The 15,523-nt window shown below is 31.8% G+C and overlaps 1 protein-coding gene across 1 annotated transcript in view; it reads right to left on the bottom strand.

Moving 5' to 3' along the window:
• Positions 1–15,523, bottom strand: part of LOC129218337 (uncharacterized) — a 148,893-nt gene that overhangs the window by 121,571 nt on the left and 11,799 nt on the right. Inside the window, exons 4-5 of the mRNA XM_054852576.1 lie at positions 14,208–14,882; positions 11,849–11,949 (exon numbers count right to left, since the gene is read on the bottom strand). Coding sequence (XP_054708551.1) covers positions 11,849–11,949; positions 14,208–14,882 — 776 coding nt within the window. The remainder of the gene's footprint in view (positions 1–11,848; positions 11,950–14,207; positions 14,883–15,523) is intronic.

The following is a 15,523-nucleotide window of genomic DNA, read 5'->3' as shown; positions in this document are numbered from 1 at the left end:
AGTTGAATCAGTTTTTCGGCTGATAAGCAAAATTCATTTGAGCAGCTGTTCCACAATGCTGCTGAAACTGAAAACAGTAAACTCAACTAGTTTGCTCGTGTGTAAAACAAAATCTTTGCAATGCTCCGACGTGTTGAATCAACTAAAAAATTGCTTAAACTCATTGGAATAAGAATGGTAGTGGCACATGTACCTGGTGTGCCTGATGAGTTGTCGAAGGGTAACGGGCAATTCTTTCAATTTTCAACCTGGTTGCACATCCTGATAACCGCTAGTTCGAAAGTTGATTCAGCTAAGTGAACTCGTGTGAAGAAGGTGTTACTTCTTAAACTTCAGAGAGTGCATTAGGGCACTTTCATGAAACTAGGGACATCAAAGTAAAAAAAAAACTTCCTTGTATCAGTAATTTTTTTCTTTCATATGAGGTAAAAAAGACTGTATTTTCATAAAACTATGCGAAAAACGTTATCAGCATATTTTTAATAAAATTTATAGGCAAATTTTGACACCACTTCTCAGTGCCCATGTGTCGTTGCATTAACGATTCTAAAAGTTACTCTTTTTTTTCACTTAGGAAATTAATTGCTTTGTCTACAATCTTATTTTTTTCTTGAAATGTGGTTTATCTAGGAAGAGATTAGACCAAAAAAGAAACTTTAAACTGTTATAATTGTCTTGTAGCAAATGTTTTTAAACTAGGACTCATACTAATGTAACATCAGTCACAAAATTGTATAAAAGTTTGCATTGCTTAAACAAAAACAAACCCAAGTTTATAAAATGTCATATTCTCTTCATTTATGATGATATCTTTAGTATTAATCCCTTAAATATTTAGAAATAGTTGAATTTAATTATTTAAAACTTATTTAAAGTATGCAACATAGTCACAGTAACATCCGTCACATTTCTGTTTTCGTTAATAAACCTCAAACAAATTGCACAAATAGCATTGACTGCTGCAGAAAGGCAAAAAAAGAGGCGATATAAATTAGGAAATAAAGAAAAACATGAAAATCACAAAAAGTAAAACAAAGTAGAAACTAAAAAGAGTGGATGATAAAAAATAAATAAAATAATTTTTAAAAATCTAGCATAAGTACCAAAGTTAATTTAGAATAAAATTAAAAAGAGAAATTAGGTGAAGAAATAGAACAAGTATAAAACAAATTTAAAGTATTGAAGTTCCAGGTTTAAATTAGCAGCTGCATTGCCCCACTTTAAAATAATGAAACCTTGGTAAAATATGTCATTCAAAGCGCAATTTGTTATATCTTCACAAAAGAAAACAACTGCTGTAAAAAAATTTCTGGCATGAAATTTGATAAACAGATACTCCTAAGTTCTTCATGCAGTACGTTTAAATAAAAGTGCTATATCATCGATACAGAAATATTTCTAAGTGTCACAGCTTCATACAAATTTCAGAGCTATCACCATCCGACTTGCAATCATGTTATAAAGAGTTATATTCGAGTGATACTTTTTTTTTTTAATTCGAAATCTTTATTAGGTATTTAGCAACGCCCCTTTTTTACAGTAAAGGAGGGAATCACTTCCAACAGAACATGTTCCAAAATTGTTGACTGCAAATGGAGAACGGATTCTTGAAGAATATGAGAAACAATTGTATCACGAGAAGTTAGATGCATTGAAACTGAAAACTAGGAGTATTTAGTAGCTGTCAAGATTCAAGTAGTAAAACATTGGAAATAGCCTGTCAATGTGGATGAAATTTATTCTTCAGATGAGAAAGGTTAAAATATTTATCACACTAGATGTAGTAAAAGCAAGCTGATTTTTTATTTTGTGATATACATAAAAAATAGAACTTTTAAAACTTTATAAATGAACTTTTCTAGTATTTTAAATACAATTTTACAATTTTAAATGCAAATTTTATTTTCAAGGAGAAATAATTTATAATTACAGCAATTTATTGTAAATGTAACATCAGTCACAAAATCTTTGTATCATCAGTCACGGGTGTTAAATAATTTTTATACTTTTAGTTTTTAAGTTATTTCAGTAAAACAAAGTATTTTCATCAAGACTAAAATCTCTATTTTAAGGGGAAGAAATATTTTTAGGTTTTACGTTATTAGTCTGAAGAGAATTTCAAATTATACATTAGTCACTTTTCTCAATGTCTCTTCTGCGTAACATCAGTCACGTTTTTTTATTCCCCTTATTTTCATACAAAATGTTTTCCCTCAAGTCTGAAAACAAGTGTGGGGGCAGTGATGTACCATATCATGATATTTTAGATCAATGTCAGAAGAAACAAATTTAATTTCAAGACAGTGCTGAATTTATGTGTTAAAAATAGAGTCAAATTGTAACGTCAGTCAGCGTGGACATACCTATTATCGAAATGGCATTCATTTCCAACATGCTAAGCATATTATATTGAACAGTAAATAAAGCCCTTGTTTTAAACCAAACCCTTTTTTGGCAAAATAAATCGTTTTTTTTGAAAGGAAATTCATTTACTGAAGCATAGTAAAAAAATCTTTTTCTGAAAAGCAAATTTCTCAATAAACGACAATTTGTAACGACAGCCAATTAAACATTCAAACGTTGGGAGCTCATTTTAATAAAGCCCACGAAGTAAAGTCAATATGTTGCTATTTAAATTTCCAACGAATTGCCTATCAAATAGTTCCCTAGTTATGCGCTGTCATGCATATAAAAGGGTCTGACATTTCTGTTTAATTACCCCTTCCTGAACTGCCATTTATTTATTAATAAATGCAGCGCTACAAGTCACTGCCGTTTTTCGCAAAGAATTCTCAGTTACCTTGTTTTATTTTTCTAGACGGATCAAGTTTACTTTGAGAGCTAGTGTGGTATTAAGGAGAAATCCAGAGCTTAATTTATTTACCATGAAGTACAGGTAGTTTTACCTGCAATAAATCGAAACGTGAAAAGGAGTTTTCAAATGTTTCACATTTATTTGAATCATATAATATATTTTTAATTCGGCAATTAATCAACATTTGTGAGTTATCTCGCATGTTTTACAATATATTTTCAAGAACGGCAATTTTGTATTTTCATGCCTGCAGTAATTCAATATTTTCACAATTGGAAGGTTGAACTCACAAAGCCAAACCTTAGACTCTGAGAACTACAGAGTCTGTACTTTTGAGCAACAACAACCAAAGTCAGATTTTGACCAATTTTTATTTATGGTAGAGATCTATCTATAAAGTAGCCAGCTTTTTGGTTCAACAGCAACAAATGTCATGCAGCGCTCTGGTATTGAGTTAGTTATACAGGGTGATCAGCGAATAAGCCCTGATTTCAAAAATAAATATCTCTACAATAAAGATCGATAAAATTATGCTGTAAACTGTACGTTTATTAGTAAAACTGTAAAAATGGTGTAGAAAAGTTTAGAAAATTTAGTTACGAAAATCCTCAACAGATGGCGCTCTGCGCTGAAAACTCATTCTCTGAAAGGAGGCTGAAAAAAAAAAAGCAATAAAGTGAAGCAGTTTTTGCAATCAGAATACAATTTTTTCAAAGTGTTCACCGTTCGGAGCAATAACGTGGCGTAAACGAACAATGAAATTTGACATGACGTCTTGCATTGTCTCAACGGAAATGGAATCACATGTAACACCAATCGACGATTCAAGCTCATATAGAGTAGCAGGATTGTTTCTTTTTACACTGCCTTTCAATGCACTCCACAGAAAAAAGTCACTCGGAATCAGATCGGGAGAACATGGAGGCCAATCAATTCCGGAGTCTGTTTTACCAGTCGATACCTGGTCAATCCTCCAACGCTAGTTGAATGCTGAAAAATTGTTCCAAAAGATTAACGCATTGTTCAGTAGAGCATTGAATCGGTTTTGAAAGCTGCGACGTGTTGCCGTAGGACTGTGTTGTAATCGGTGGAATTCAAGTACCAAAAAACACACGTTCTTCAATGGAATACATTATTTCACTTTCTTAGCTAGCCTTTTTTCACTATCCAAAAGTCGTACTGATCGCTTTATACATCGAAGCACATTTTAAAGGTTATCGATAGGTCATTGTGATTGCAGCGCCATCTGTTGACGATTTTCGTAACTAAATTTTCTAAACTTTTGTGCACGATTTTTACAGTTTTGCTAATAACCGTACAGTTTACCGCATAATTCTATCGATCTTTGTTGCAGAGATATTTAATTTTGAAATCAGGGCTTGTTCACTAATCACCCTGTAGTTACTATAGTTACCGAAATCCTATAATCTTACATTTCTCAACAACCAGTAGTTTTATTTAGATCTGAAACACGTCATGTCTCTTGTAATTCAAATATAGTTTAAAACATTTCAAGTTATATTTTAATTTCTATTGCATCATGATATAAGAATCTCTTGAAGTATTCAAAAGTTTTCTGGAAATGGGCGTGAAAGTTAGATCGAGACTAAAAGGTATAAGGAACTTAACCATTTTTTTTCGGCAAAACTAATATTTTTTACATTAATTATTTGTTGTTCCTGCGCAGATTTACTGCAGAGTCTTTTTCCTTTTCGAGAGAAATAAGCAATTTTTTGAGCCATCGCAATTGGGTTTAAAAAAATTCACATTTTAATTAATGTTAGTTGCTTTTCAATGTGCATGTATATTTAATTATTATTGTAATGTAATGCAACACTTGTGGATAACCCTGTTACGTGAAATTTTTATTCATATTTCAAGACGTTTAAAAGTTAAATTTAACTGATTTTTTCTTAAGAGTTGCACTAATACATTTATCATAAAAATATTTAAAAAGTTACAGCTTTAAAATAAACTTTAAATTTAACTGTTTTTTTCTTATAAGTTGCACTAATATGTTAATCATGAAAATAATTAAAAACCTACGGCTTAAAAATTAGGTGAATCTAGCCCGCATTGTCTACAGTGTAATGGATCAAGCTGACTGTAAAGTGAAAGGTCGCGCCAAACAATGATAATAACTAAAATTTAACTAAAATCAAATAACAATTGGAAATCAAGCATCGTTATTGACATTAAACTAAATAAACCAAAATGATCTTTGAAACTTTAGAAATTGTTAAAGTAAACGATAAAACATAAATCAGTAACTAAAAGAACAACTAAGCCATTTTTTGAATAATGGAAAATAGTCTAAAAATGCTGAAAATTTTAGAAATGATCCTTAAGTTGAGTTTTTCAAAAGGAGAAAATACATCTTACCGTACATCTGCCATTGATTTCATTAAAAAAAAATATTTTGAAAATTGAAAGATACTTAATTTTTAGAATATGTCATTCTTTTTTTTTCGAATTTCTAGAATAGTATGCCGCTAACAAAGGGGGATGACCTTCATTTGGGGACGATATTTTTTTGACGTCATTGCAGGGCTCACAAGTTAAATTTCAAAATGAAATACAGTCGCAAGATATTAATATATCTATGTATATTTATTGAGTTTAATTGTACGTATTTCATTTCAAAATCCAATACCGTTGTATTTTGAACAGTTGTACCCGATATCCAAAATCCAATACCGCACTACAATACCAATAAAAAAATCAAAAATTAAAAAAAAAAAAAAAACTGCACTTACGGCGGTATTGAGTTGGATGTGCGATAAACTGATAAATTAATTCAAAGGTGGTAGAAATGATCCAGCCGATTTTGTACTTTGTTGTACCCACTGGGTACAGGATAGTAACTTACATTTGCGCAAATAGGACATTTTGTGGGATGTGTTAAATTTTTTTTTGCTATCATACATTTCAACGATTCTATTTGAACTATACGTGAGTTTTATACCACTTTGCGTATCGTTCCCTTCTTATTATTACTTTTTTTTACACAACTGATTTATTACTTATAATCTTGCAATGACAAGATTACAAGTTACATAAATAAGAATAAGTTACATGAATAAATAGTATAAGATATATAAAAAATAATTACTACGGACAATTGTTAAAATGGTAGAAATGATTCAGCCGGTATTGTACTTTGTTGTACCACTTGGTACAGGATAGCAACTTATATTTTCGCAAGTAGGACATTTTGTAGGATGTATCAAATTTTTTTCTGCTATCATATATTTCAACGATTCTATTTGAGCTATAAGTGAGTTTTATACCACTTTGTATTATTCCCTTCTTATTATTACTTTTTTTTACATAATTGCTTTATTACTTATAATCTTGCAATGACAAGATTACAAGTTATATAAATAAGAATAAGTTACATGAATAAATAGTATAAGATATATAAATAATAATTACTATGGACAATTGTTAAAATATCCCTCAACTAAGCAAATACCATAAAAAAACTCACAACGGTAAACACATATTAACTTCCAAACACGTAACGCGCAACGGCAAAAATCGCAGCTCAAACAAAACATCAGAGCACTAAATAGTAACTCACAGCGGGCTGACAACCCAAATTAGAGATAGGAAGAGCTCTGATTTGTTCTCTTGAGAGAGAGAAAACACTGGAAATTTCTAGTAAATTCCAAATTTATTTACTATGTTTGAAAAGTCGCGAAATGTCACCAAGTTGGACAACATTTAGGGATTTCTCAGCAAATTAGGCAGCAACACTCGGTCGCCAAAAGTGATACCATTTTTTCGGTATCTCTTAAATTTCTCACCAACACCTTAGATTTCTATTTAAACCGTTGGCAAAACAGAGAAAACCACATACAAGCAATCTGTAAAAATGTATGTTAAAAGAAAATTAGTGTAATAAAAGCCAATCTTAGTAAGCCAAATTAGGCACAAAAAGACATAAGTAAGGAATTTATTTTCAAAGTTTGTAACTTTTCCATTACCCAATAACAGCCTGTAATAAGGGACGATTTGAAAAGAGTGTTTTGGATTGGCAGGAAATATGTTGATTGGTGATAAAAACTACCTTTTTGTCAAAGTTAAAACATTTTTCAGCTAGACACAAACACATTACAACAAAATGTTTCTCATATATTTTCATTAGGATTTGTGAATATTTAGATGCAGGTTAATGAAACATTATATTAGCTTTAAATACGATGACAAAATTTTTAAAAAGTACTAACTTAAATCAATATGCACTGCATTCCGAAATAAATTATAAATCACTCAATATCTACGGGAAAATACTATTACATATAAAGTAATAATAATAAAGAACTATTTAAATTAATTACAATTATAAATTCATCAAAGAAGTTTTAAAATTACTAGCATAGCTAATAAATTAGTGGAATGGTTACATTGTTGAGATAAAAAAGGTTTAAAAAAAAACATAAAATTTTTATTTCCACTGAAAAGGCAGAGTAAATAGTCATTGCGAAATATTTCTACTCGAGTTGTTTTATCCGAAGAATTTCACCCTATTAAGAAACTTAGTTCGGAAGAATTCAGATGAGGAATTTCAATTTCCTGCGATAATTCAATTGCACAGTAAGAAATGCCGTAGGTTTTAATTTATTAAGAGAACAAACATTTTCAAATCCAGCGGGTGCATGAAATTCAAATATGCAAACAATGTCATCATAGGAATTGGTCTGCCTTTTAATCATCCGGGAGAAATTTTGTTGGAAAGGAAAATATATCTACTCGTTTTCAATTCACGTTGCGTTTGTTAAAATAAAATTCTTGGATCTTTGTTTGCTAGAATAGGATTTCTTTAGTGATCAGGCTTGGGATTTATTGTGTTTTTTCTTTTTTTGACTTGATCATGTATTTTTTGCTTTCTAGACAGTTTTTAGTTTTGTGTTCTATCGTAAGTAAAGTTGATATTTTTAAAATTGAAGTCATTGATGTAAGAAGGGGACAGATCGACACAGCATAAAAACTTTCAGGAATCACAAAAACCTTTTTAAAAAAAAATTATAGAAGAAAATTTCAGCGAGATTTTAATGAAAGATAATGTTAGCTATCTGCAATTAATTGTCGTGTATGGGAGCTGTCCCATATTTGTAGGTTTGCCCGATTTCTGAAATGGTCAACCGAGACACTGGAATGCTCCCCCTCCCCCGCCAGCGTAGCGAGTATTCAAAAGGGTATACACCATTCGTTGGTTTTTAGAGTCTTTTAGAGGGTAGTTCATTCTCCATACTATGAATAAACGGTTACTAATTATGAGCATAAACCAGGGGTAATAATCTTGAACTTACTTTAGTAAGAAGAAAAACTTTGAATGTGGAATGAAAATTTGAACCACATTTACATGTTCTTTGCATTGGCTAAGACTGTTTCAGAAAGTTTTTTTTCTTTTTGAATCTTGTTGTAAAAATCCTCACAAGCTAATGCGATATTAATTTTACAGCTCAATGTTACAAATCTGTACCTCAGAGCCAGACTATCGAAGCAGCAGTGAAGCGGCATGGCGCAACCAGGCTTTAAAAAAATGATACATTAAAAGAAAATTACGTTTTGTAACTTGTGATTAGTCGAAGACCAGCTTATTTTTTTATTGTCAATAATATTAACTTATTGTGACACTATCCACCTATAAACTACGATGGTCGTTCCGTTTTTTTTTAATTATTAATTTAAGGTTATAAATATTGAAATGCAAAAAACGTACTTTTGGGCAAAGCGGGTCGGGCAAAGCGGGTACAGAATTTAATCATATATTTATTTAAAGTTTCTTGACTCGTGTGCTGACTTAGATTTTCTCCTTCAAAAGGATAAGTATAACTTTGAAAAGTTGTTTTTTAGGATGGCAATTAATTAGTCTATTAATTAACTCAGTTATTTCTTTATATATTATAAACAAATGTACTGATTTTAAATTGGATAAGTACAACTGTTTCATATTTTTTATATAATGGCTGGTAGCTAGTCAACTATTTTAATCATTTATAACTTCATAATTTATTGGAAAATGTACCAAACCACAATTAGTTAAGCTTACCCGCTTTGGGCTCCATGGTAGGGCAAAGCGGGTTTTTCACATGTTTGTTAAGAAATAATAAGTAAATATTGGGTTTGAAATAATACAAAAATCACTTTTTATTTTGAAGTTCAAGAAGCCTGCTAGGAAATAAACCGAAATTGTTGCGATTAAAATCCCAAAACTACAATATCCGAACTTTCTTCGAAAACCTACCCGCTTTGGGACACCCTCCCCTAATAATCAGAAAATTTTTGGAGTTATGTCTGTCTGGCTATGGTCTGAGGTACAGAAATGACAAAGTTATTATTGAAATAGTCTTTCACAGATAATTATTTTATGACATTTTTGGTCATCTGTAATCAAATTTATCTTTTTCCGGGACATGAAGTAATCCGGCCAGGACGCCGGGATTTCGTCTGAAAACCAGGATTGTCCCGGTCAAACCGGGACGTCTGGCAAGCCTACATATCTGTTGCTACAAATGTATATGGTAAATCAAATACATTTTGGATTTTTAATAATAGTTCAAATAACGTTTGGAGTTAATTGGAAAACAATGCAAGTCTTGAGAGAAAAAAAAAAAAAAAAAAAACAAAAAACACTAAAGCTTCAAAATAATACTTTGAGCTGTTAAGGAGCTACATCGTTTTTCCTCTGAAGTATGCTTTGTTGCCTTTCACTTAAATTTCTCAGAATTAATTGGAAACACTTTTGGATCACTGTACTATTTTAGAAAATGTGTTCCAGTTGCCTGATGCTGCATTGAAATTTGTGCAAAAGAAGTGTTCTAATGTGTCCAAGATATTTGTTGACTTTATACTTGGGAACATTTTGGAGAACAGATAGGGAATATATTTGGGCACCCTTTTCACTTTCCTTTGTACAAATATATTTTAAACAGCTTTATTTCAACTACCGGCCAGTAGAACATCTCATTATTATATTACTAGAAATTTTGGTTTAATGAATCGCGTTTGATTGGCGTCGTCCATGCCGTCAAAAATGATGGCCTTCCCTGGTCGAAGACCGACCGAAGACTGGTTTGATCGACAGATCCCTCGCAAGATTGCTGCAAAATTAACAGCAAAAACTACTTCTATAATAGAAGTAGTGTTCCAAGAGTGCTGTGAAACGTATTCTCACAGAATTTAAATGTGTCATTGTTCAAAAATGTCTTTAGATGAGCTCTTATCCTTCGAAATCAGATTTTTGTCGAATGACATTGCATCTATAAGTTTACACTTTTATGTACTAAAGATACTTGAAATCTCGAAATACGTGAAGCATATTATTGCAAATGTATACATTTATAATGTTTTCTCTTTTCTTTACCGTTCAATAAAATAGTATTATACTTTAATTTAACGCTAAACAGTTGGTTAGCAGTAAATAGCAACTAAGAATATTTTATCAATAATCAGTCACATTTTGCGTAATAAATCATTGTCGTTAACATTTAAAATCTGAAAAAGTTTTGTAAGAGTTGATTGAAAATCAATGATTATGTTGCATTCCGTGCTTGAAAAAGAAAGTACTTACTGCACGACTTATGAATTTTATTAATGTGACAGCTTGATAGTGATCTATTTATGTAAACAGATTGATACAGTCATTTAGGTAACTTTTGAACCAAAAGGGTTACCTTTGAATCACTTTACATTTTTAATGTACCCTGTGTCTACAAAAGATATGGTAGAAGGTCAGATGTTGAACTCTGCTGGTACGGTCACAACACCAGTTTGAGACATTTTATTTAACAAAATAAGTTGTCAACCTTTAACACAACTCATTGTATACTCCAATAATTGCTGTGGGAAAATTACTCTTGAATACTGATGTAAAAGTTGTTAAAACCTTTAGTCAACTATTTTGTTATATTCTATATAAAGTGATGAATTATAGAAGTCTTGTGATACTGTGAAATTAAAAAAAAAAAAAAAGAAAGAAAAAGAAAAAAAGGAGACATTTCTCCCATGAATTTTTTTTTTTTTCCATTTTTTCAAAATTACCTCGAAGGGAAAAATTTGAACCTGGAAAATAATACATTTTGAACGATTTCCATAGTTATTATTTCTTAATTTTTAGTAACTCGACTATCCTTTAGGAGCTTTCCGTCAATTTTTTACCAATAGATTCAATAATAGAAGTCCAGTGACTTAGTGCACTTCCACGCCGCAGGCCCAGGTTTGATTCCCGCGTTTAGCAAGGTCGACTCAGTCTTTCATCCTTTCAGTGGGGCTATAACATGAGTACGCAGCGTACTTGGAAAATAAATAGTGGGGATTTCGTGTACATCTGACAACTTATCCGGTACATCAGTGTTGCACCCCAGAGCCCTCAGTTACAAAACTGAGATAGCCCAGTAGACTGTTGCGCCTCTGGGTTTTTATCTTAAATACAGAAATAACATCAAAATACATGTGTTAGAGTTAAGTAAAGAGAAATTGGGGAATAAAATTACCGTAAATGCAATGATTTGTTTAATATAATCAATGAAAAAGAAGAAAGAAATATCATTTAAATAATGCTTTTGAAATATTTTTTTTTTATAACTTAATGGTTTAAAAATACTATTACCTTTACTTCATTCAAAATATTTTCATTTCTGAGTTTTGGCTAAGTGTGAAATGATTGTTATTTGAAGTATTTAAAATGGTAATTTAAGAACTCTCCGCAATTCCCTCTTCGTTTAGAATGTTTTCTTTACATTAGAGGCTGCAATAAGGAAATAATGCAACAATACAAAAACTCAAATAATATCTTTTGTGAAATGTGCATGCTTACTAATTGTAGTCGTCTGTTTTGCGGGAATTATTTATGTTAAGCATTCCATTAGGCTTCAATACTAAAACTTGATGCTTCAAAGTATTTTTCTTTGGTACTTAACAAGTGACGAACTTTTATTACGGTCATAAACCGCTTTACATAAAGTTATTCTACCGTAAAACTTTCAAATACATCGAAATATTTCCGAAACATTAAACAATACTTACAGAAAAAGTCAAAGGCTTGTCCGTCTGTCCATTCATAGCAATTTTCATATCTCAAATCGTTGGCACCGATCCAATAGGCATTGTTGGTCTCATGAGAAGGACTGTAAAGGACAATTACACAAAGTGAATTAGAGCGCGAATTATTCGATTGTTCTGATTTAAAAAGTAAAAGAAAATATTTAAAAGTATATAGAAAGTGATTTTCATTTTTAAGATAATGGCCTTTATAATCATGAAGACATTTTACTGGGCACAGTTGGTAAACTAAATTAATTTTTGCTCTTTTGTTCTACAAAACTGAATAGAGCTTTGTGGAATAACTGGGACTTGTATTGAAGAGAAAACTAGTTTATCTGGTTTAACTTATTTGCATCCGTAGTTAACATTCAAAAAAAGTTATTATTTCCCCAAAACAACATTTTTTGGGAATTATGCGTTGTTTTTTGATGCAGCTGTTAGTCTTTATGATTTCGCTTATATATTAATATTTATGAATGATCAGTTGAGGAAAACAATTTCTAAAAGGACTGAATTGAATAAAGCAGTTTCTTTGCTAATGAGTTTGGATTCTTTTACTTTATAGCTTATGATGTTTCTTTTTATCTTAAGTACATCCAGGAAAGAAAGTAAGCATAATTTGTTTGGCAGTTGTTCTATTTGTATTGTTTGGTTTGAGAAACTTATCCGAAATACTCCCCAATTTACCAATCCCGCGCAAACGTCAACACCTTAGGTTCTGTTTCATAATTAGGTTCATTTTAAATCTCAGGCTAACATGAATATTAGGAAAAATTATTATTTCAGCAGGGTAGTGGAACCTTGGAACAGCTTACCGGAAGAAGTGGTAATGAGCAAGGGAAGTAGATAGTTTTAAGAGGGCCATTGATCTTCACTGGGGGTTGTAAATTGACTAGGACCAGTCTAGTTGGGCCCAGAGCATGTTGCTGTTCGTCACTTTTGTATTTGTATTTGTATAAAGATCGATCCTAAGTATTTCACTGTGAAATGTCCCTCAAGTTTAGGCACTAAACACGAAATCTCGAAATATTTTCTTCTTTTTCACTGTAAAAATTCAGAGAACGAAGTTATAATTTTTGACTATAAATATTGGCATATGAAGATTCGAACAATGGTGGATAAATGATCTAATGACTATTTTTGAAATCAATTATTGTAATCAACTTAATGCTCTTACGTGGCCAATCTTGGCAAACTTACCGTCATTAAATATACATATTTAATTGCTTTGAAAAATAATATGCTATTTTTATAATATGCTTACCGTACACTTCAATCAACCATGTAAAATTCTTAAATTTTGTTTTAGTGTTCGAGTGCCGCTATAGTTATAACTAGGCAAAAACGAAAAGGATACGAACCACAGGTTAAAACATTTATGTTTGGAGAAAAACTTGATCGTTTTATTATACATTCTATAAAAGAACAATCTTCTATTTAAGACTTGTGAACATATCGTTTCTGTCTTTTAAATGCATTTCGAAGCACAGTTTAATGAAATAACATAACGTAACTTGCTCAGTCTGCATCGATTGTAAGATATTCGTAGGTGGCATCTGCTATGCTAAGGTCTATTCGAAATTGAATATTTGTACTGCAAGAGTCAATAAATGTCCTGGCAACTCCACGTTAATCTAGTCAATAATAGCCAATCAAGTGCAGATGCAGTCCCTTTACTGAAATTTTAGGGGCACAACTACGTGTTTAACGTACATGTGTTTGCCAAAAGCAAATGTTTTTTGTCCCACGCCCACAGAAAAACAATAATTTTGATCTCCATTAAATTACTCTATGATTTTGCGTTGAACTTTATTTTGCTTTCCTGAAATAGTAACGTTATTGAATTATGTTTAGTGAAATTTTTGCAGGCATTTTTCAGACTGCAAATGGTGGCAATGATTTAATTCTTTTGCTAAAAGTTTGGTATTTCGTAATTACTGTATGCAATAGCTTGTAAAGACTTTTCTTAACAGTAGTGGAAGAATTTTCGATTTTATTCTTCGGAGATAAGTTTTATTTTCAAAAAAGATATCAATAAATTGAAATTGAGGTTTAATACTCAGAAGAAAACGAGTATGAATACACGATGACATTCGAGTCTTGTACACTAGTTAATGAACATTACAAAATTAGGGAAAATACACTTGCTAAAAATACTAAAAATAATTATTTTCATGATATAATGTTATGTATTTTTAATGGACTGCTTAAAAATATCGCCTACTAGATATTAGACTGAAAGTAAAAGACCTCCTAGAGTAGAAGCATATTTGATTTAAATTATTTTTTAAATAATAAAAATATGGTAACCAGTGCTAAGGGGAAAATAACCATATCTTACCTATTCAAAATGATATCATCAATGAGCAAAGCTATTCTGTTATCTGTAATGCTTGCTAAGTGACCACCTTTCATTTGACACAATTCTTCAGCGCTAATCCAAGATAATTTCTTATCAAAAATCTTGTAACAGAACTTTTGTCCGGGCACCCAACCATATGGGCAATCTAGAACAGTACTTGGATCATTTGCAATCGCTCTATATGAAGCACAAAAGCCCTTGCGTGGTAAATCTTCTTTAGGGCGTATCCTGATGTCCAGGCGATTATCAAAAGAGTGCAAAGTGAATATATCTTTCTGGCCATCAACAGCATCCAGGCACAAACCAAGCAATGTTTTCTCCCCGTGCGTTGCATTGCGCGTCAACACTTCTAGGGAATTGTTTTGACAGAAGGCACCAGCCGTCACTCCTAAGACACTCAGTTTGAGTTCAATCGAAAATCCAAAAGGCACATATATGGAGTAAGAAGTATTGCATCCAAAAAAAATATCGGGGTAACCTGGAGAGCAAAAATGGCCACTCGAGGTATCTCCTAAAGTTCGATTGGCACAGAGAGGAAAGTATTCATAGTTGAGTAAGACATCTTCGAACTTGTTATCCCATTGGACTTTTAACGAATTACTTTCTGATATGTATAATTCTGTTTGTGCCTGAGAAAAGTTGTTGCAAGCTGACCTAAAAGATAAAACATATTTTTTTAAAAAAGTAAGTTTTAGCGCACATAGTGGCATGTACAAATCGACAGTGTCTCTAAGGAATAAAATAAATTACTTAAACTAGTCGCCTTAAGCGACCAATCGGTCGCTTGCTATAATTATTTTGTTAAAAAGTAAAGATGTGTAGTATAAATACCTATGCATTCTACACAACAAATTTAAAAACTTGTTTAAATCATGCACATAAAAAGGAAGGATACATGAAAACATGATTTATTTTTAGCTAAGCCACCTATTTAAATTCAGGGTTTTTTGACTATTTTTCGAAGTAAAAAAAAAATAATATTGCCTTCTCAAGTTTTAGGCCTTTTGTTAGACGCCTATTTCTGTCATCAGCATTTCTTTGAAATCTTCTTTCCTCTGACTGAACGGTTTGTTTACATTTCACAGCTGCCAATTGACAATAAGTTACAGTGGCAGATATACCATGCCGCAACTACGCGGGGCCCCTACGACTAACGCCTCGTCCACATTCTTGCACAGGATCCCGAGACAGTGCGAGACCGAGAATGTAGAGGTTGCTCTCTGGTTTCCCGGGACCGCCGCGAATCTGGGGAAAAAATCTTGTGGGCCTGGTCTTCGTAAAACGGGCGATTTGTT

Source organism: Uloborus diversus, chromosome 3 (assembly GCF_026930045.1).
Source record: "Uloborus diversus isolate 005 chromosome 3, Udiv.v.3.1, whole genome shotgun sequence".
Lineage (NCBI taxonomy): Eukaryota > Metazoa > Arthropoda > Arachnida > Araneae > Uloboridae > Uloborus > Uloborus diversus.
This window is presented reverse-complemented; position numbering and strand designations above follow the sequence as displayed.